The sequence below is a fragment of the Polypterus senegalus genome, chromosome 10 (genome assembly GCF_016835505.1).
Source record: "Polypterus senegalus isolate Bchr_013 chromosome 10, ASM1683550v1, whole genome shotgun sequence".
Lineage (NCBI taxonomy): Eukaryota > Metazoa > Chordata > Cladistia > Polypteriformes > Polypteridae > Polypterus > Polypterus senegalus.
In genome coordinates this window covers 147,782,660-147,806,056 of record NC_053163.1, presented here as the reverse complement: position 1 = coordinate 147,806,056, position 23,397 = coordinate 147,782,660, and the positions used below count along the sequence as shown (strand labels likewise).

Here is a 23,397-nt window from a genome sequence, read left to right as displayed (position 1 = left end):
CAGACGTGCTCAATGGGATTGAGATCCGGGCTCTTCCACTGCGAGGATGATCAGCTGTCCTTCCTGTCTCCCTGTAGCGCTGTCTTAGGCGTCTCACAGTGCGGACATGGCAATTTATTGTCCTAGCCACATCAGCAGTCCTCATGCCTCCCTGCAGCATGCCTAATGCACGTTCACGCAGATGAGCAGGGACCCTGGGCATCTTTCTTTGGGTGTTTTTCACAGTCGGTAGACAAGTCTCTTTAGTGTCCTGCGTTTTTAGAACTGTGACCTTAAATGTCTACTTTCTGTAAGCTGTTAAGGTCTTAACGACCATTCCACAGGTGCATGTTAATTAATTGATTATGGTTAATTGAACATGCATGGAAAACATTGTTTAAACCCTTTACAATGAAGATCTGTAAAGTTATTTGGACTTTTAAAACATTATTGTTGAAATACACAGTCCTGAAAAAGGAACGTTTTTTTTTTTGCTGAGTATATATATATATATACACACACACACACACATATACTAGCTGTCCCACGTGACTCTGCCTGCATAGTAGTGAAACAGGAAAAACTTTAAAAATCAATAAAATTTTGTTTGTAAAAAAGTAATCATTTGTATTGTGAAGAATTTATATTGATAGCTTTCATATCCGAGGGCCTCTTGATATACCGAATTTTTGGTTTTGCTATCAGGGGGCAGAATGTAGCTGTGACCTCTTTGCCAAAAATGTAAAAAGCTGGCAAAGTGTCTTTGGCCAAGCAAAAGGTAGGTACACTCCAACATCAAACGCTGCCACTGTATATCTGATCGTGCTCAGCTCTGACTGGAGAGTGTCCTCCAAGTGGCGAGAAAAGCACGTGGCTGTGATATCTCTGGCAATCAGCAGCTACCCTCTAAAACACAAGGCGCTCTGATCTCTCTCTCAAAAACATCAAACGTTACTCCTTAACAATCTCTAGATGATAATGTCTGCTGAACAAACAGGTACCGCTAGCTAAACGGAGGCAAGGTATACTCCCAACATGTGGCGAGAGGTAGAGCGACTTGAATGGAAGCTGACGCGCAAGTAAGGAGCGCCTCACCCAGATCCCTACTCCTGACATCACACTTCTCCCTCCCCTCAGCCCACAGCTTCTCTCTAGGATTTCTGCAAATAAATCATTGCCTCAAGTGAACTATGATAAACAGCGTGATGAGAGAAGTCGCAGAATCAACCAGAATGCTCAAGCAAATTCTAGAAAAAAACCCAATCTAAATCCGTTAAGTAGTTCTCTCGTGAAAAGCAGACAGACAGATGTAGGATTTTATATATATAGAGATATACATAGTACTAGCTACGCCGCATAATTATCAATGTCTCAAGTCTATCTGTGTGTGTGTGTGTGTGTGTGTGTGTTTCTGTCTCTCTCGCGGGCCTGTGTGTGTCTTAATTAATGAAAACATTCTTGGCATTTGCTTTCACTCTCACTCGAATTGTTGGTGGACGGGGCTCTGTCGTGCATACCCCATGGTCTGTCTTGCATGCCATGGTCGGCCGCTTAGTGAATTGTTAGTTGGCGAGGCTCTGTCTTGCGTGCGTCTTGCTTGCCATGACTTGGCGTGCATGTGTGTGTGTGTGTGTGCGAGTCTCTCTCGCACACACCTGTGTGTGTGTGTCTCTCTCTCGTGCCCGCCTGTGTGTGTGTGTCTCTCTCGCCCGCCTTTATACATGTGTGTCTCGCGCCCGCCTGTGTGTGTGTCTTGATTAATGAAAACATTCTTGGCATTTGCTTTCACTCTCACTCGAATTGTTGGTGGACGGGGCTCTGTCGTGCATACCCCATGGTCTGTCTTGCATGCCATGGTCGGCCGCTTAGTGAATTGTTAGTTGGCGAGGCTCTGTCTTGCGTGCGTCTTGCTTGCCATGACTTGGCGTGCATGTGTGTGTGTGTGTGTGCGAGTCTCTCTCGCACACGCCTGCCTATGTGTGTGTGTGTGTCTCTCTCGCCCCTGTGTGTGTGTGTCTCTCTCCCCTTTATACATGTGTGTCTCTCGCGCCCGCCTGTCTGTGTCTTGATTAATGAAAACATTCTTGGCATATGCTTTCACTCTCACTCGAATTGTTCGTGGACGGGGCTCCGTCGTGCATACCCTATGGTCTGTCTTGCATGCCATGGTCGGCCGCTTAGTGAATTGTTAGTGGGCGCGGCTCTGTTTTGCGTGCGTCTTGCTTACCATGACTTACGTGTGTCTTGCTTGCCATGGACTTTCTGAATTATATATATAGATTGTTGCAGTTTCAGGAGTAGGGAGCCTGGCGGGGCCCTCCTCACTCACACGCCTGCCTCAGTGCAAGTCACTCTGCCTCTCGCCACGTGTTGCCTCCGCTTAGCTAGCGGTACCTATTTGTTCAGCAGACATCATCATCTAGAGATTGTTAAGGAGTAACGTTTGATGTTTTTGAGAGAGAGATCAGAGCTCCGTGTGTTTTAGAGGGTATCTACTGATTGCCAGAGATATTACGGCCACGTGCTTTTCTCCCCATGTGGAGGAGAGCTGAACACGATCAGATATACAGTGCCAACGTTTGACGTTAGAGCGTACCTACCTTCTGCTTGGTCAGAATTAGTTTTTTTTTTAATTAATTTTAATATATATACGTATTGTCACACACGCACGAGTAGTGGACAGCCAACGGGCCAATAACCAGGGGGATTTGATGTTTAGCGCTAATGCCTCTCTCTCTTGTTCTCCAGGAAAAACAAAGTTTAGAAGACGTACCTTTCGGAACTCCAGTAAAAATCCATCCACCACTTAGTCCTCTTCCGAGAATCAAAGATACAAAGTCACTCCTTGATCTCACTTCCGGCGCCCACCAGATGACATCACTTCCGCCCTCATCCCACCTTGTTCCCTCTGGTTCAGCCATTATATTTCAATCATCTCTGTCATTTCCGGCCCGTCCCTTATAAAAATCCTCTGTAACACTTCAGATGTTGTCTGATGGAAGTCTTTGTCACTGCTACAAGATAAACTCCTTATGACCTTCAGTACACGGGACGAGGTCCCAAACCTTTATGTGTTTCTCTGAGTTTTCTGTCTTCACAATATATATATGGGAAGATGTTGGTGACCTCATTTGACCCCTCTGGGTATCCAATTACTAAACTTCTCCACTCTCTCAATAAAAAAGCTTTACAAAGCTTGCCAGGATGACGTGCCCAGATACTTTGCTTAACATTCCCACCACCCTCTTATTTTAACCTTCTTGTGTTATTTTATTATCATTAATGGATATAAAGCTGAAAACTGCATGGCCAATCATTTGGATACTCACAAATGTCAAGAAAATTGAAGTAGTACGGCTCAGAAGTGATGGAGCCCTGCTCTGTGTCCACCTGAATCTTGAGGCAGTACCAGGTCCAGACCGACGTGTAGGTCTCATTAAAGTAGCAGCTGTCTTCTCCAGAGGTGACGTAATCTGGGCACAACATCAGCTCCTGGCATCCACTGGCAAACATAAGTAAAGAAATATTTAAAAGCTATGGATGTCACTCTTTGCTTTATCGCTTCTTCTTCTTTTTCTCTTAAAACAGTAACCTCAGTGATGAGTAAACCCCACCGAATTAGCTTCTCATCAAGTTCAGTGAAAACACGGAGATGTATGGAGATTATTGGAAACTGGTTTGAAGTCATTGAGTGGATTACAATGGTGTGATGCTCTTTTACACACAGATACGCAGACGCTTATCCTTTTAGACAGACAGACAGACAGAGAAAAGATAGATAGATAGATAGATAGATAGATAGATAGATAGATAGATAGATAGATAGATAGATAGATAGATAGATAGATAGATAGATAGATAGATAGATAGATAGATAGATAGATAAATGTCTAACAATATGCATGTTTAATTAATTATCTCTATTTTTAAAGTGCACAGAAGTGGAATAAGCCAGTTGTTGCAGAGGGAGTGCAGGGACACTTTTGATTTTATGAGCCATCCCCTTGCAGGATGAGAGACGAGTTTTAGATTTAGACTCCAGCAGATGTGGCTGTGAACAATGGCCACTGAGAAGAGCGCTGTATAAAGTCAGATGAGGAGTTGGTTAAGAGGAGAGCAGACCAGATGAAGACCTGAAGAGAGCAGAGTAGACGTGTGCTGACCCGAGAGACTCGAGTGTAACTACAAGTTTATGTGCTGTAGGTTGTACGGTTCGCCAAGCCACATTCAATTTGTTTTTGACTGTGGCACTAGTTATAAAATGTACTAACTATAACGCATGAATTTGTAAGTGTGTAACGTTTTCTCCTGCCTGTTGTGGTGTTTAACTGAATTGATTGGGATTATAGAATGTAAAAGAAAGGGGGACGTGATGAACTGCAGCAGCAATCAGCCCTGACAGTGTGGTAAGAGTCTGGGATTTGGGGCTTTCTGTTAAGGTCTACATAATTAAGAGTATAAAGAAGAGGATGAGATTTCTGATGGTGGTTTGTTGTTTTTTTTTCCGCAGATCAGGCATGTAGCGCAGATCTAGGAGATCAGACTTTAACCAGAGCTACCAAGAACAATATGACAAGGTGACACTCTTGAGTCATAGGAAAGCAAAGTCAAAACCAAGACCCAGTCCTGCCGCTAGTGTATTGACCGGACGAGGTGACAGCAGTAAGTATGTAAGTGTTCATGTAACTGACCAGCGGGATGCTACATCCAGTTATCGTATGGTGTGGTTGTACATACATAAAACATAACAGGGTTTTACCACCATAAAAATTCAGTTTGCTCTTGTAACGTAATCAGAGCACTTGACTACACTCACATTGCAGTAAGGGCTCCTAGCTAGAATGACGCTGCTTTTGTTAATTGTGAGCAATGACAGTCCATTAAAGCACAAGTCATCTGTGATGACAAGATGAGACCGACAAAAGTCGTGGCTCAGTGGCCTGGGTCAGCCCATGATGGAGCTGTGCGAGGTGAATGGCTTGCTGGTAAGGTAGCTGGATAAACGCAGGGCTGTCTTAATGTATGGGCACAATGGGCACTGGGCTGGGGGCTCCAGAAGCATGGGGACCCACAATGTTTCCAGTGCGTATGTATGCTTCTGTTTTTTCCCAGTGCACTATTTTACCTGGGGGTCTATGATGCTGTTATGATGCCCCTAGGTAAACCCCGAGTGTTCCTCCCTGCCTGTACTATTCATTGTAACAGCAATAATATCATTACATGTGCCAGGCGATAGAAACAACCTGCTCAGTCGCTGGCGCCTTATGCCCTTCTCGACCCCCCAGAACACAGAGGAGAGGCGCTATAAGCTGCACATGACCTTGTGCTCTCAGTGGCGGAGTGCAGCCTGATACTTTTGAATGCTGGGGGCGGGGTCTCCATAAGTCAGATGGCAGGCTGCTCTACCAGCCAATGTAGTTCTGCAGCACCACCATTGCATATGCATGAGGCTGATTAGCATGCACCATATATGGATGTTGCAAGGCGGAGTTTGAGGTGCATTCACGTACTCATTTACAAGTCGATTGTGACTTATAAGCGTAAAGTAAATAAAATTAGATTTTATTAACTTGCACATTTTCTCGCTTGTGTTCAGTGTGCACACATTTTCACACTTGAATCCACCAAGAGTTTTATAAACAAGTGACAAAGTGACGGGGTCAAAAGTTCAGAATGTCAACATCATTTTCTTTTTTCATGATGCCATGCACCCGAACAAGGCTCCCTGTGCCTGAGGCTGCAAAACAGCCCCACAGCATGATGCTCCCACCACCATGTTTAACTGTGGCAACTGTGTTCCTAGGGTTGAAGGCCTGTCCCTTTCTTCGCCAAACATAAGCAACATCCATGTGCCCAAACATTTCCATTTTAGTCTCATCAGACCAAAGCACAGACTTCCAAAAATTATCTTTACATTTCAAATGTTCACGGGCAAACCTCAGTCGGGCTGTGATGTGCCGCTCTTTGAGTAAAGGGGTTCTTCTGGGACGATGGCCGTGAAGCCCACCACGGTGAAGAGCCCTCACAACTGTGTTCCTTGAAACATCAACTCCAGAAGAGGCCAGGTCAGCAACAATCATCTTGGCAGATGTCCGGGGTTCCTTGCTGACATCTCTAACTATTTTTCTCTCCAGAGTTCTTGAAATCTTGAGCTTACGGCCACGGCCAGGTTTGTCTCCTTGTACTTGGCAATGATGCAACATACAGCAGTTCTAGACAGTGTGAATCGCTTGGAAATGGCAGTGTAGCCTTGCCCCTTATCATGAGCCTCTACTATCTTCTTTCTGAGCTCCAGACTGCTGTCCTTTGTCTTTGGCATGGTCAGTAACAGTAGTGCCTCTCATGTGTTCAAGAGCCCTGTTCCTTGGGAGTCTTTTTATGCTGATTGAGTGTTGTTAGGAAGCCAATCGATTGCACAGGTGTGGTTTCAAAGCTGATTGGTTAATTAGTGTAGGCGTGTTTTGAAAGCAAACATTAACATGGGGCTAATATTTTTGACCACCCCATTTTTACTATATTTGATATAAAGCAAGACTAAAAATATATTTTATATTACAAAATGTATCAAAAGCTAGTAAATAGCACTGGTGGATGTTTGATTATATCAAGTTTCGTCAATGTTGCAAACTTTGGGAAGAAGTTTAGGAAAATGTTCCATGATTCCAGGGGGGCTAATAATTTTGGCCTCAACTGTATATACTTCCGGGCTGAAGAAAATTACAGTTCTCCATCTGACCCGGAACTGCTGATGAGTCACGTGGATTGAAGGACAGAAGCATTTCCGGGTCGATGACAATATGAAGGACTGGTGGAGACCCAGCAAGAGAGCCGGAGTTGGGAGGTAGAGGACAGAGCTTGCTGGGAGGTGTGGAGGAGTATTGTGATTTATTAGTGATTATTATTGTAGTTATTTGCCTGTTTATCAGTGGCGATGGTACTGCAAGAGCACTGTCTTCTTCTTCTTCTTTCGGCTGCTCCCGTTAGGGGTTGCCACAGCAGATCATCTTCTTCCATATCTTTATGTCCTCTGCATCTTGTTCTGTCACACCCATCACCTGCATGTCGCCTCTCACCACATCCAGAAATCTTTGCTTAGGCCTTCCTCTCTTCCCCTTGCCTGACAGCTCTATCCTTAACATCCTTCTCCCAATATACCCAGCATCTCTCGTCTGCACATGTCCAAACCAACACAATCTCGCCTCTCTGACTTTGTCTCCCAACCATCCAACTTGAGCTGACCCTCTAATGTCCTCATTTCTAATCCTGTCCATCCTCGTCACACCCAATGCAAATCTTAGCATCTTTAACTCTGTCACCTGCTTTCTGGTCAGTGCCATCGTCTCCAGCCCATATAACATAGCTGGTCTCACTACTGTCCTGTAGACCTTCCCTTCCACTCTTGCTGATACCCGTCTGTCACAAATTACTCCTGACACTGTTCTCTACCCACTCCACCCTGCCTGCACTCTCTTTTTCACCCTTCTCTTCCACAATCCCCATTACTCTGTACTGTTGATCCCAAGTATTTAAACTCATCCACCTTCACCGACTCTACTCCTTGTGTCCTCACCATTCCACTGACCTCCCTCTCATTCACACACATGTATTCTGTTGTGGTGATCCTACTGACCTTCATTCCTGTTCTCTCTAGAGCAGATCTCCACCTCTCCAGGGTCTCTGTGTGTTTGGGGTAAGCTCATCCAGCTCCCTACTCAATGATAATAAAAAGTAGATGGGTTGTTATTCCCGCTACAGATCACAATATCATCAGCAAACATCACAGTCCATGTGGACTCCTGTCTAATCTCGTCTGTCAACCTGTCCATCACCATTGCAAATAAGAAAGTGCTCAGAACCGATCTCTGATAAGCACGAAGAAAAATCATTAAGCAACTTCTTGGACACACAACTGTAATCATCAATAGACCCCGACTCTCTTGGTTCACTGACCCCCAATGCCTTACTTGTGTTTTTGAGTGGTAATTTTTACAAACTAAATTCCAAAGTTCTTTTAGCCACCTCATCAAAAAGGTCAAAGAGACACCTGCCACTTTTGTGTGAGCTGCTCTGACAGTCATCTTTATGTCAGGATCAAAGCTCCATCCACACATCCATTTATCTCATTTGTTTGGGGGTTTCTGGGGGCGGGGATTGATGGAACTTTGCAGTCTCTTTGTTCTGTGGCTCTCGGTACCTAATTATGAGATTTCTAGCTCATTGCCATCAAGATTCACTCACGATTTCGAGTAGAAGACCTTGAAGGCTGGGGTCCCACTAAGATTCCCATAGTATCCGGTGTCCCACCAGCACGTGAAGGTCTCTTGCTGTGGAGAACGGCAGCCTGTGAAGAATGGCCTCCCATCTTGACCTGTAAGAAACAAAATGCTAGGCCTGAAACTCCATTCTTAATGTGGATACCACTAATACCATTTCTTTGAATGATCTCACTTTGACTTTGTTTGCTTCTCGTTTTGAACCGTATTCTCACCTGAAAGGTGCTATATACATTTAAGGACTAAATCATGGTTACACCCAGGTGCTGTGCTATAATATGAACGAAAACCAACATGCGTGTTGTGTGAAAGAAAAGGATTTGTTGGTTCACAACAGAGCAGTATGGGGGTACTACTCCCCTCATTCCCTCTGATGGTGGTGGTAATGCTCTTTTTTTGAAGTCAAGTGCTACTGTGCACATGAAGGGACACTGCCATAGGTTGGCACCCCATCTGGGCTCGGTTTGCACCTTGACGCAGGTCTCTCCTTCATGTGCTTTACATTCCGAAAGCCCTTATTAAGCTCTCCAGTGCTGCCCCAAACGTGATTTCAATAGCCGCCCTCCTCGGGGAGCACAGCATATACGTGACTAGGGTCAGGGTTTAACGGTAACGGGATTAAAGAGGACTTGATCGGCCAGTTTAGTGACCTGGAAATTCCTTTAAAACACAAGGAACAAATATTTTTTCACACGTCTCAATGAATTTATGGCTGCTTGTAGCTTATGGGGCTTGTAGCCCAGCTTAGATCGTGCAGAAGGCCATCCGAGCCTGTGATCCTTAACTGGATAAGGAAATGAATGGACGGAAAATTTCACAGAGATGATCTGTGATGTTATATAAAAGTAAATTGAACTGAACTAAAGTATGGAAGGTTATCTGTGCCAAAATTAAATGCAATCCAACGTGTTAACTACATTGCAACGTAGCACATATGCACGAGGTGCATTTCATTTTGCTGCGAGTCATAATTCAAAACACATCAACCATTCATCGATTGCTTTTCATAGTGGTACATAATTTTTGTATCGCTCTAAAATACAATTCATGTCCATTGATCATGTGTTACAAGTAAAAGAAAAGCAGACGTAGTGCATTTCGCTTGGTGGCCGCTCTGCTTGTATTGCATTTCGATACAAGATCACGCGTTAATTATGCCAATGTAATCAAATGACCAATCAGCATCAAGAAGTTTGGAAAGGGGCATCAATAGTTGGGTGAGTGTATTACCAGGGGTAACGCAGGGGATCTGCCGTCTCTTGAACAGGTGGAAGCTAGTGATGTAAATGACAATTTCATTCTCTTTCGTGTTGATGGGTTGCAGGTTAAGGGCTGGTGTAAGAGACGTGGCAACAGGAAAAGACAGCAGCAGTGCTACAGTAGCATCCTAAAGCCGGGTTTATACTTCACGTGACGCGACACATGCTCCAGTGGACGCTACTGCTACACAAGCGTTGTACGGTTTATACTTGCATGAGTACTTTACGTAAATCTGGAAGATTCCACCAGGTGGCAGTGCGAGATGTCATCACGGTGAGAACAGGTTTGGCTTCACTGTGTTGTGAATTGCCTGAAACACCCATTAAGTTGCGAGGACACCTTGCCACAATATCTCTGAAAAGGATGGATGTTTAATGATTCCATCCATTAATCAATCAATCCAGGGATGCCCCCATTTCAGCAAGCATTGGCCGCGAGACAGAAACAAACTCCCTTTAGCTCATCGCAAGCTAAACACAAGCACACACACACACACGTACACAAGAGTCGTTTTAGCATCACCAAACCCCCAAACGTTCATATCTTTGGAAGGAAACCAGAGCACACGATGGAAACCCACCAGGAAAATGTGAAAACTGCAGGCAGGGAACACCAGTGATGTGACTCCCTACGAGACAGCAGCGCTACCCCTCCACCACTGTGCCGCCCTCATATGTTTAATTATTAACAGTGTTCATTATTTAAATGAAGTTAACGACTAATCTGTAAAATGTAGCATACATGCCTTAATGCATTTCATCATGAAAGTGATATCAAGTAGAAATCTAAGGATTGTAAATGTGCAGAGAGCTGGAATATCATAAATGTAACGAGTTCTGTGTGGCGATCGCTGCCTGCCGCTGCTGTCAGGTCAGGAGGGAGCCCCAGAAGTGCGTAGCGATTAACAACTGGGTCGGTTTTAAGATGATGTTTACGACGCTCTACTTTAATGATAAAATAAACTACGAGGTTGAAGTGGACATTTTGAGATTTAAGCCTTTTCATCCATCCATCCATCATCCAGCCCGCTATATCCTAACTACAGGGTCACGGGGGTCTGCTGAAGCCAATCCCAGCCAACACAGGGCACAAGGCAGGAAACAAACCCCGGGCAGGGCACCAGCCCACCGCAGGGCACACACACACAAAGCACACACTAGGTATCTAGGATCGCCAATGCACCTAACCTGCATGTCTTTGGACTGTGGGAGGAAACCGAGCACCGGAGGAAACCCACGCAGACACGGGGAGGACATGCAAACTCCACGCAGGGAGGACCTGGGAAGCGAACTGCGCCACCCTGCCACCCTAAGCCTTTTCACCATGTCCTTAATTTTTTTCTCTTTGGCTCAAATATGCTGCTGAACATTCTGATGTTGTTGTGAAGCCAGCACAGAAGATGGTATGTGAGACTTTTAAAATGTATCGTGTCATTACGATCGGGAATATGTGACGCTTGAATATAAAAGCACCACGGTTGCATTTGTATGTCGGCATTTTGCTTCACCACATCGAACCATTCATCAAACATCGAAGCAGGCTCATTGATCCTGTAGGACCCTCAAAGCAGCTTTCTGTCACATGCTGATAGTAAACAGAGGCCCTGACGTCACGTTCTGACTTTTATCACACTGCAGCCAACTTTTTTTTTTGAACTGCAACTCGCACACGCGTCATGTTAATTTCTGAGGAAGTGCTGAGAGGATGCATCAAATGAACGCTGGGAATGCGTGGCAGCCATGATGTGTGATGCATTCTGAACATGAAGTATAAACCGGCCCTTAGAACACCGTCACACACGTGCGAATAGGAGTCAACCAAAGGGCTTGAATAATGGCAATCCCACGTCCGACCAGGGGGTGGCGGGGTGCACTAACTGTCTCTCTTGATCCCTTGCAGACCATTCTCGGGAAATCCCACAGGGTTCCAGCGCCTCGGATGACGTCACTGCTGTTTCTAGCCCCGCCTCTGATGATGTCACTTCTGGTCCCAGCTCTGATTATGTCATTTCCTCCACTGACTTTAAAGCCACCATTTTGTCTGTAGTCATCAGTTCAATTTTGGACTCAGTCGAGCAAACAATTCTCTGTTCTACTAAAAGCCTTTTGGCAGCCAGAGGAAATTATAAAAGTGGCTTCACCAAACCTTTATGAATGTTTAAGTGTCGTTCTTGTCACAACACATTCAAGAACTAATGCCCAGTAGAGCTGCAGTAAACGATTATGTAGATCATCATCGACAGGGGCGTCCACACTCCAGTATTCCCCTAAGTGTGGTTTGTAAGTACCTGCAGATGGGGATGAGCGCACCGGCCACTACTAAACTTCTGGACTAACAGGTCAGGACTATCAGAAGAAGAATGGAGGAATATGATATAAGGCAAGCCTAACACATTATGTACACAACTTAACATATGGGTGAAGTTCTTAAGGGAGACCTAAAACTGTTATGTTTCAGCCAGTTCCTGCCCTGGTTGGGGTCCATATCCTTTTACGTCTTCTTTGGATTCTTTTTGCTTTGCGCACTCCCCCACCATAAAATATCGTCTTTAGGGGGAAGCGAAAGCCTTCAGACTTGTCAAAAATTCAGTCTCTGGTTTTCGACAGATCCCAATGTTGTAGAGTCCCCTGGTACCGAAAACATCAAGATCTCGATGATGGGTGCGTGTCTGTCTGTGTGTGTTGTAAGTGGCACACGGGATGAACGGGTATCCTTTCCAGGAAACGGGAAGATCCCTTACTCAGACGGGCGGCCCCGAGGGAATGTAAAGGCATCCCAGCCAGGAGAAGAAAGGAGATGGCTCTAATGGGTGGACATACAGTGCATCCGAAAAGTATTCACAGCGCATCACTTTTTCCACATTTTGTTATGTTACAGCCTTATTCCAAAATGGATTAAATTCATTTTTTTCCTCAGAATTCTACACACAACACCCCATAATGACAATGTGAAAAACGTTTACTTGAGATTTTTGCAAATTTATTAAAAATAAAAAAAATTAGAAAGCACATGTACATAAGTATTCACAGCCTTTGCCATGAAGCTCCAAATTGAGCTCAGGTGCATCCTGTTTCCCTGATCATCCTTGAGATGTTTCTGCAGCTTCATTGGAGTCCACCTGTGGTAAATTCAGTTGACTGGACATGATTTGGAAAGGCACACACCTGTCTATAGAAGGTCCCACAGTTGACAGTTCATGTCAGAGCACAAACCAAGCATGAAGTCAAAGGAATTGTCTGTAGACCTCAGAGACAGGATTGTCTCGAGGCACAAATCTGGGGAAGGTTACAGAAAAATTTCTGCTGCTTTGAAGGTCCCAATGAGCACAGTGGCCTCCATCATCCGTTAGTGGAAGAAGTTCGAAACGACCAGGACTCTTCCTAGAGCTGGCCAGCCATTTAAACTGAGTGATCGGGGGAGAAGGGCCTTAGTCAGGGAGGTGACCAAGAACCCGATGGTCACTCTGTCAGAGCTCCAGAGGTCCTCTGTGGAGAGAGGAGAACCTTCTAGAAGGACAACCATCTCTGCAGCAATCCACCAATCAGGCCTGTATGGTAGAGTGGCCAGACGGAAGCCACTCCTTAGTAAAAGGCACATGGCAGCCCGCCTGGAGTTTGTCAAAAGACACCTGAAGGACTCTTAGACCATGAGAAACAAAATTCTCTGGTCTGATGAGACTAAGATTGATCTCTTTGGTGTGAATGCCAGGCGTCACGTTTGGAGGAAACCAAGCACCGCTCATCACCAGGCCAATACCATCCCTACAGTGAAGTAGGGTGGTGGCAGCATCATGCTGTGGGGGGCAGGAACTGGGAGACTAGTCAGGATAAATGGAAAGATGACTGCAGCAATGTACAGAGACATCCTGGATGAAAACCTGCTCCAGAGCGCTCTTGACCTCAGACTGGGGTGACGGTTCATCTTTCAGCAGGACAACAACCCTAAGCACACAGCCAAGATATCAAAGGAGTGGCTTCAGGACAACTCTGTGAATGTCCTTGAGTGGCCCAGCCAGAGCCCAGACTTGAATCTGATTGAACATCTCTGGAGAGATCTTAAAATGGCTGTGCACCGACGCTTCCCATCCAACCTGATGGAGCTTGAGAGGTGCTGCTAAGAGGAATGGGCGAAACTGGCCAAGGATAGGTGTGCCAAGCTTGTGGCATCATATTCAAAAAGACTTGAGGCTGGAATTGCTGCCAAAGGTGCATCGACAAAGTATTGAGCAAAGGCTGTGAATACTTATGTATATGGGATTTCTCAGTTTTTTTATTTTTAATAAATTTGCAAAAACCTCAAGTAAACTTTTTTCACGTTGTCATTATGGGGTGTTGTGTGTAGAATTCTGAGGAAAAAAATGAATTTAATCCATTTTGGAATAAGGCTGTAACATAACAAAATGTGGAAAAAGTGATGTGCTGTGAATACTTTCCGGATGCACTGTACATCCCAAACAGAAGTGAGAGTTCCTTACCTGGGTGGGAAGCCCCAAATAAATGAACAGGCATCCCGACCAGACATAGGCTTAGTAACCTCCCTGGCCATAAGGAAAGAAGAGAACAGGGAAAGACTGTCTCTGAGTTTCTGAGGGATTAGATGACAGCAGCCATACATATCGACACCCACTCAGGGACCAGCAGGGAATGCTGGGAGTTGTAGTTTGGCAGCACAGCTCTGCTAGGCTCCGTGCGAGCTGCAGGGAGATGTGCTCCCCAATTCATGGGACCTCCATATGACCCAGAAGTACTCCCGGGTCCTCACAAAAAGGGACCGCACACCTTTATCCAGGCAAGTCAGAGCTGGGAGGACAGCAACACTCAGCTGGAGGGGGGAATTCTGGAGAGGTGATGTGAAGGGAGAGATTCTGTACTTGTGTCACTTGGAAGAGGTATTTTGGGTTAGTAATCCATTCTTTACTTGACTCTGGGACTCTGTGTGTGTTCGTGTTGGGGTTTGAGGCAGGCTGACAGCCCCGTTCTATCTCATTGTGTGTATGTGTCTCAGTTTCTTGAGGACGGTCTCAAGCTAAAATGACTGAATGGAAAAATACCAAACTCGAAACTTAAAGCCTGTTATGAGATGATGATGTGCTGATTAGTTTTTGAGCCAAATCAAGCAAGAGAAAGAGGCGCTCTAGAAATACCGTAATTCTGCAATGTATTATGAATTCTTCTCATCAATTGCTATCTTAATGACCTGTTTTATGATCAGAAAGGTCAGCATCAGAGCGATAAATAATTACTGAAATGTTAGAGAATAGTTCAGGTAACTTGCTTCCTAGGGTACAAAGCCTACTGGCACTCATGTCCGAATGTTTTGTATTTATGTTTATTTACATTGTTCTTCATATTCGCTTTTGTCTGTGCAACAGCATCTTTACTTTGTGTTTTGTGAGGGGACTATCGGCCCATCACTGTCAGGGACTGCTGTAAGCCCTCTAAAGGTAAGGGTTTCCCACAGTTCCTGGCCGTTCATTCGACTGCACTAGGGAGTATCTGAATGTCTTTTGTGTCTCGGTTTATGCTTATTGTGTTTTCTGGATTGCTGACCTTCTGCTCTGTTTTTCTGCCTTACCTTGGGAAACTGTAGTGGTTAACCTGGGATTGTCTTTGCTGGCAACTCCTTTTTGCCCTTTTGTGCGCCACGCAGTTTCATGTTAGTTCAGATCATATTCGTTAAGAATAAATCTTTATTCTGCGTGGCCCTTTGTATTACTGTCTGGGGTTTTTTGGCAGGATTTCCCCCACAAGAGAAGTATGGTTCAAAAGAAGGGATATACAGTGATCCCTCGCTATATTGCGCTTCGACTTTCACGGCTTCACTCCAACGCGGATTTTAAATGTAAGCATATCTAAATATATATCATGGATTTTTCGCTGGTTCGCGGATTTCTGCGGACAATGGGTCTTTTAATTTATGGTACATGCTTCCTCAGTTTGTTTGCCCAGTTGATTTCATGCAAGGGACGCTATTGGCAGATGGCTGAGAAGCTACCCAATCAGAGCATGGATTACGTATTAACTAAAACTCCTCAATGATATACGATATGCTTCCCGTGCGGTGCTTCGCACACTTCAAAGCTCTAACAGCCCGTATTGATTTTTGATTGTTTGCTTTTCTCTGTCTCTCTCACTCTCTCTGCCTGACGGAATGGGGTGTGAGCAGAGGGGCTGTTCGCACACTGGCCTAGAGAATACAAACGCTCCTCTAAAAAATGCTGAAAGACTACCTTCACATTGCTCCCTTTCTTGCGGCTGCTTTGCCAGGGTGGTGCTTTGCATACTTAAAAGCCCAACAGCATGTATTGATTTTTGATTGTTTGCTTTTCTCTCTCTCTCTCTGATATTCTCTCCTCCTGACGTGGACTCCTGTGAAGAGGAAGATATGTTTGCATTCTTTTAATTGTGAGATGGAACTGTCATCTCTGTCTTATCATGAAGCACAGTTTAAACTTTTGACTAAAGGGTGTTATTTTATGTCTAGAGGGCTCTAATAATGTTAAAAAACGTATTTAGAAGGTCATAAACAGGTTTTCTATGCTCTAACTGCGAAAATATCCATCCATCCATTTTCCAACCCGCCAAATCCGAACACAGGGTCATGGGGGTCTGCTGGAGCCAATCCCAGCCAACACAGGGCACAAGGCAGGAACCAATCCCGGGCAGGGTGCCAACCCACCGCAGTACGAAAATATTCAATTTATAAATAAAGAATACTACTTTGTGGAAATTCATTTATCTGTCTGGAGCGGATTAACCATGATAAACGAGGGTTTACTGTATAACTGTGCGGAGAATATTTATAAACAATGTGGGAGAGTTTCTAAGGGCTTAAAATATATAAAAATAACCAAACAAACATATGGTTTCTACTTTGCGGATTTTCACCTATCGCGGGGGGTTCTGGAACGCAACCCCGATGATCGAGCAGGGATTACTGTATTTAACTTTTGCTCCTAATTCGCATTATATTTGTCAAATACTGACAAAGAGAATCCAATTAAACAGTGCAGTCGTTGTTCAGTTCTTCATTGGGGGCTGCAATTCCATTTCGGTAGAACACAGAGGTAGTTCTTGGCACTGGGGCAACGTCACATCTGTGCCGAAGGGCTTCTGACTTGAACTTGTGCTTGAAACTGTACTTGAAACCTTTTGTGATGTATTGTTATAACAGAAGCTTCTGTTTTGAACCCGTGACTGTGTGTGTCTGTGTGTCAGTTGTATCCAGGGTTTGGGGCTCAGTGGCTCCCTCTGTCGGCCACAGCAGTTAAAAGGCACCGCCATCTAAAGAATTCCATCTTGGACTACCGAAGGAAACCTGAGCCCAGAGGTAAGGAAGACTCTGCAGCTTTGCAGCAAAGGGGGCGTTCCCTTATGCAAATGAACTAACTTTATGCAAATGAGAATTCTGTGCCTTTGTGAGTTTACGGCCCCGCAACAAATAGTTTAATTAATGCTGACAGCTAAAACACTGACTAAATGTATATTTAAATGTATTTATTTAAGATCATTATTTGAACTGTTTATTTTATTACAGTTTTTACAGTGAAAATATACCATTAACGTAATGTGATGTTCCTTAGCCAGCAATTAATTTACGGCCGGCCCCATAAAGACAGCACAAATCAAATTACTTTAAGCCACCACAACCGTTTTTAGTGGGTGGAGGTGTGTCGAGTTGTCGCCCTCCCTTGAAAATTGGGGCTCAGTGGCGCCCCCTGTCGGCCACAGGAGTTGAAAGGCACCACCATCTAAAGAATTCCATCTTGGACTACCGAAGGAGACCTGAGCCCAGAGGTGCAGACCAAACTGGCAGACTTCTGCACAGCAGCATTCACGTAGCCCACCATTAATAGACTTTTACAAAGCAAAGATGAGATCCTGAGGTGAACTATAAGATAATTATTGATGTTTAATAAATAAATAAGGTTGTGGAAAGTTACTTACTGGAGTTACTGGACCCACATTGGTGACCCACAGCTGTAAGCACAGCTGCTGCAAGACAGAGTGACACACCCATGGAGCTGAGCAACTCAGGAGCAGATCCTAAAAAAATGACATACAAAAAAATTAGGAGGAAAACCGTGTGAACATCACATATGGACATCTGGAAGAAGCAACAGATGAATGGGGGCGTATTTAAATCAGAGGAACATCGACGATCAATCCGTTAAAATTGCTTCTTCTGTATAGCGCCTTTCACAACACATATAGCTGTAAGGTGCTTTTCAACACAAAATATAAAATATATATGACAGCAGCAGAGAGCACAGTCCAGCTTCAGGGGCGCGACACGCTGCTTTCAAGGGGGTGTGCCAGATTGTATGGCCCCGCCCATTTAAAATGACTGACAGCTCATCAATTAACCATTAAAAAAGCTGTCAGCGTATGGTTTGTCTCCATAAAATGAAGGCAGTCGATAACTATTAGGGTGCGCTATGCGTGTTCAAATTACCCATAAGCCATTGTGAACGTGTTGTATTGCGTCAGCTTCTACCCATTGCAGTTAATTTTTAAATTGCCTTTACTTTTTGATTCAAAGTAAAGGCAATTTGAAAATTAACTGCAATGGGTAGAAGCTGACGCAATACAACCCGTTCACAATGGCTTATGGGTAATATGAACACGCATAGCGCAGTGCTCTGCTGTTAGTATGATTGAAGCCAAGGTGAGATCGACACAAACGCTCCACTGCGGGATTGCACCATTATTGACCAACGTGCCATGGTGGGATTTTTTGGGCCGGGGTTAGTGACGCCTGTCAGGATAAACTGAAGGATGTTGGCTCAGTGCAGACCAGTAAGCTGTTTGGGTGCCCATCTTGGGCAAATGTATGGTGTAGCCCAAGTCATCAGGCACTATGGCCTGTGCTCATCCATTGCTGATATTCAAATGTGCAGCAACAATGGACAACGTAATCCGTCGGTGTGACGAAGGCATTCGCCATGTTAAGGTGGGCTTGTGTGCTCATTGTTGATGGTCGACCAAGCCTTGTTCTTCCCCTTTTAAACCTTTGCACCCATTCATAAACGTTCCATTGATTCGTGTGCCGTTTTCACTTCCGTATTGAGTCAACATTGCGCTGTGTAACACCAGAAAAGACGAAATGGAGAGGAAGTTGAAAGAATGGAAGACAAGAGAGGGTTGAAGATAAATAGAAAGAAAACCGCATATCTGAGGTTTAATGATGATCAGAATTCAGAAGTTAGCCTGAAGGGTGGGCCACTGAAAAGAGTGGAGAAGTTCAAATATCATGGGTCAAGTGGTAGCCCAAAATGGAGAATTGCATACAGAGATAACCCATAGAGCGCAGCGTGGATGGAACAATTGGAAGAAGGCATCCTATGGCATCACTATGAAGAACCAACCGCTTTGGCACCTTTCTTTATTAGGAGTGTAAGGAGTACCACAGCTTTGCCAGTATTTTGAACATAAATCTGCATAAACCAAAATAAAAGAAAACAAAATTCAAAACACACTGAAGGATTACGTATTTTAATAGCCGTCATTATTTTTTTGTTTCTCACAGTGCAAAAATGTGTGTGGGGGGGAGGTAATAAGGAAGAATCTGCAGCTTTGCAGCAAAGGGGCGTTCCCTTATGCAAATGAACTAACTTTATGCAAATAAGAATTATGTGCCTTTGTGAGTTTATGGCCCGCAACAAATAGTTTTGCACAATTAAACAATTAATTAATGCTGACAGCTAAAACACTGGTTAAACGTACATTTAAATGTATTTATTCAAGATCATTATTTGAACCGTTTATTTTATTACAGTTTTTGCAGTGAAAATATTCCATTAATGTAATGTTTTTTACTGATTTTTTCTTCATTATTATTATTATTATTATTATTATTATTATTATTATTATTTACAGCGTAGCGATGTTCCTTAGCCAGCAATGAATTTACGGCCGGCCCAATAAAGACAACACGAATTACTTTAATCCGCCACGGCCGTATCCTGGGGGGGTAGGGGGAAGTGTGTCGGGTTGTTACCCCCCTTGAAAAGCAGACCACTGTAGACAGTCCGCCGCGACTGGGGGACAGCTGTGGTCCACATGAGCGAGGGTCTTTAAGGGCACCCAGGCAGCACAACGTCTGCATCCCCGCTATTTGCACCCCTGCTTAGTTGGGACGTTTTTGCAGGTCGCATGAGATAATAAATACAACACATAATAAGACTCACTCTTTCTTTCTTTTTCTTTCTTTTTTATAGTACATCTTATATTGAGTGTTGCTTCTTTCTTATATAGTGTTATTTTCACATCGCGTATTATAGTAAAGCGCTTCTATATTTTACAGTATACAGCGCCTTTCAAACTGAGTACTATTATAAATAACTTTTGTTCTTTGTCTTATATATTACATTTCATATTGAACATTGTTATAAAGAGTTTCTTTCTTTCTTAAATAATCGAGATGAATGTCAGATTGGTCATTTCCTCATCGGACAGGACAAGGTGGATATTTATAAATCCAGAAAAGAGAAAGTGAAGTCAAATAAACAACGTGACGTGATCAGAATATTTCATGAACTTGTAAAAGCTGGGGTGTATTTGGAATATCAATTCTTCAGAGTGACTGCAAGCGTGAATTCCAGTGTGTTCGTGAGGCGATCTGTAAACTTGAAGATAGTGAATTGATTGTTCTTTTGACATATGAATTACGTATTGTTGTCTTTTTGGGTTTTTCTTTGTTTGCTTTAATTTCGATATTGTAATTGATTTATTGGGTATCGATTTGTAAAGTCCAATTTAAAATTCAATTCTTTCTTTCTTTCTTTTTTTTTTTTTCTTTCTTTCTTTCCCACGTCTATTGATCGCAGATCAGCGCTTCTCAGGTCCGTTAGTCCTTTAAATATGCGCCATAGCTAAAACCGCTGAATTTGAAGGGGCGCTGTAAATCTGCCCACTGGTCACTTCTCAGTCTAGTGTGTGTGTGTGTGTGTGTGTGTGTGTGTGTGTGTAAGCATGACGCCCCTAAACCCAGCCAAATATGCAATATGAAAAGAACCGAATGAAACTTGAATCGTTCAACAGGCGTCTGTTATGAATTATTGCGCTGCTGGAGCACCCCGTCAGAAAACGAGAGGCTAACTGACCGATGATGACTTGTAAAAAAAAAAACTTAGTCGCCTTGCTTCTTGTAATCGCGATCTGCTGGCCGGGAGTTTAAACGTGTGCATGAGTTCACGTACGGACAGAAGGATATCTGAGAAGAGTAAAAGCTCCGCCGAAGTGCACGGCGCTCACCTCGCCTTACCTTCCGGATCGCCTTCCCCCTGAACAGCACCATGAAGAAAGCGGCACGGTTACACTAAACACCAATCGGCATTAAACACTCAAATGCAGTCGAAGTTAACACACCCGTATAAAATATGTGTTTTGATAGCAGAAGCGCACCCCACGACGCACTCACCTGTTCTCACGTCGTCCTCCCCGAGCGCAGACTTGCTCGCGCGTGCACGGCGAATACAGATGCGCGTTCACGTGACCCGCCTTCTACTCGACCGGCGCGTCTCCTTCTTGTCTTTGTTGAGCTTTCCCGTTAGCCGGGGCGGTGGGGGAGTTTGTGGGGTGTGGCGGGGAGGAATTCGAGTCCTGTTTTTAATCCACAACCTAAAATTCAGCATTCGGTGGTCTAGGCACTGAGGTCAACGAAAAGAAGCGACATAAATAAGTGGATGATTACATGAGTGGAATCTGTCTTAATACTGCTTATCAGACAAGTAATAATAATAATAATAATAATAATAATAAACAGTAAAAAACTAATAAGTGCTAAAAATGAAATGTTTTTGAAGTGGACAGTGGACGGCACGTATGGGGCTCGTGGTAGCTTTACTTGCCTCACACCTCCAGAGTCCTCGTGTGCCTGGCTGACTTTCTCCAAGCACTTTGGTTGTTCTCTCACATCCCAAAGATGTGAGTGTTAGCATCAATAATGTTAAGTAGATTTTGATGGGTCCTAGTGCAAAATAAATAAAAGAATAAATAAACGACCCCCCCCCCATGTGAAATTAAATTATACACGTCAATAAGTTACGTCAATTGTATAAGTGACATAAGATATTAATAGCCGCACTTATGATGTATGGTGTTGTGCGAATGACAATCCCCTTAAAATTAAACCTTTGCTCAGATGTCAAATAGGCAAGCCTGTTAATCATAAAACCTTATGAAACAACATTCATGTAGCCCTGGGGTCCCTCAGCCGCACAGACCCCGGTGCAAGTGCTCTCCCCCCACTGCCGTTGGTTAGGGTAACTGGTCCTCTACCTGGGCTGTCTTTTGATATTTGTCGTTGTTTCATTTCAGTCAGGGTCCCCAACCCCAGGTGGGGTTCGAATTCATATTTTTCGTCTGTTTTGTTCATTTTTGATTCTTTCTAAAAACTGACAGTTCAGCCTGATTTCTACTCTAATGTTCTAATTTTCCCGATTTCTACTTACAACCGGGCGTTTTTTTAGCACTTCCAAAAATGCCCACAAGAGGGGGATACACCGCCAAATCCCGGCGTCATAAAACGGCAAACGCAAAAAATTCGGACGTGAGTGTCAGCAGGCTTTGCGCCTTAGGAACCAAGTTACTGTTCTCTACCATTTTAGTAATTATTTACCGCTCTGATGCTGATCTTTCTGATAATAAAACCGTTCATCACGATAGCAACTGGCTAGAAGATTTCATAATTCATTGCAGAATTGCAGTGTTTCAGGGTTCCTATAGAGCAGGGGTCCCCAACTGCCATCCTGGTGGGCTGCAAGACTGCAGGTTTTCATTTTAACCATCTTCTTCATTAGTGAGCCGTTTTTGCTGCTCATTAATTTGTTTTGCCTTTGTTTTAATTCACTTGACTCAGACCCGTTAGTTGGCTCCTTTTCCTTAATGAGCAGACAAACAATAATGAGACATAAAACAAGCCGCCACAAGAGCAGCTTATCTGTGCTCATCACACAATATCTGAAAATAAAGAAAGGTGAAGGTCTCGTTCATGTTGGTCTGCTCAGGTCACCCAAACATCTTGACGGTGGTCTTATAAAAAACAGAAAATCAACAGAATCAGAGCAGCGACAAGTCCTGATATTCAATAACGGCTTTAATTAACAGCAATAATCGGCTTCTCATTAAGGAACTGGTTGGAATGAAATTGCCTGGAGTTTGATGTTCCAGTTTAGCTGGTCATCTGTTGTTTCGTTTCACGTCTCATTTCTGTTTGGCTGTCATTTAATGAAGAAATGAGCCAATTCAGAGGAATGAATTCTTAAAAACAGGGCTATTAAAATGAAGGGAAAAGAAGTTAATTAGAAGTGAAAACGGGTCACCGATTAGGAAGAGAGTTAGAATGAAAACCTGCAGCCACTGCAGCTCTCCAGGGCCTCATGTATAAACGGTGCGTACGCACAGAAATGTTGCGTAAGAACTTTTCCACGTTCAAATCGCGATGTATAAAACCTACACTTGGCGTAAAGCCACGCACTTTTCCACGGTACCTCATACCTTGTCGTACTCCGCTCGGTTTTGCAGACTGGCGGCACCCAGCGTCAAAGCAGTGCTACTGTTCTTGTGTGATTACTCATTATTTTCATGACGCGGCTTTATAAATACACAGAAACTAACCGCATATTGTTTATTAGTGTAATGCATCTGATTGTAATTAACTTCGTAACAATATAATGGTCCAGGACCAGCCATAGTATTCCAAATACCATAACTGCTTTAGCGTTGTTACTCTCACTTCTTCTTCTTCTTCTTTCAGCTCCTCCTGTTAGGAGTTGCCACAGCGGATCATCTTTTTCCATATTACTCTCACTGCACCACTCGGAGTATTTATATCACTGTATCTGAGTGTGAATCACAGCAGCAGCTGATCGGAAAGAGAATTA

At 43.9% G+C, this 23,397-nt stretch overlaps 1 protein-coding gene across 1 annotated transcript in view; it reads right to left on the bottom strand.

The window, feature by feature from the left end:
• LOC120538274 (growth hormone receptor-like) overlaps positions 1–20,978 on the bottom strand; it is a 44,315-nt gene extending 23,337 nt beyond the window's left edge. Inside the window, exons 1-4 of the mRNA XM_039767736.1 lie at positions 20,934–20,978; positions 17,459–17,557; positions 8,218–8,347; positions 3,309–3,481 (exon numbers count right to left, since the gene is read on the bottom strand). Of these exons, the coding sequence (XP_039623670.1) occupies positions 3,309–3,481; positions 8,218–8,347; positions 17,459–17,531 (376 nt within the window). The 5' untranslated portion in view covers positions 17,532–17,557; positions 20,934–20,978. The remainder of the gene's footprint in view (positions 1–3,308; positions 3,482–8,217; positions 8,348–17,458; positions 17,558–20,933) is intronic.
• Between the last annotated feature and the right edge of the window lie 2,419 nt (positions 20,979–23,397).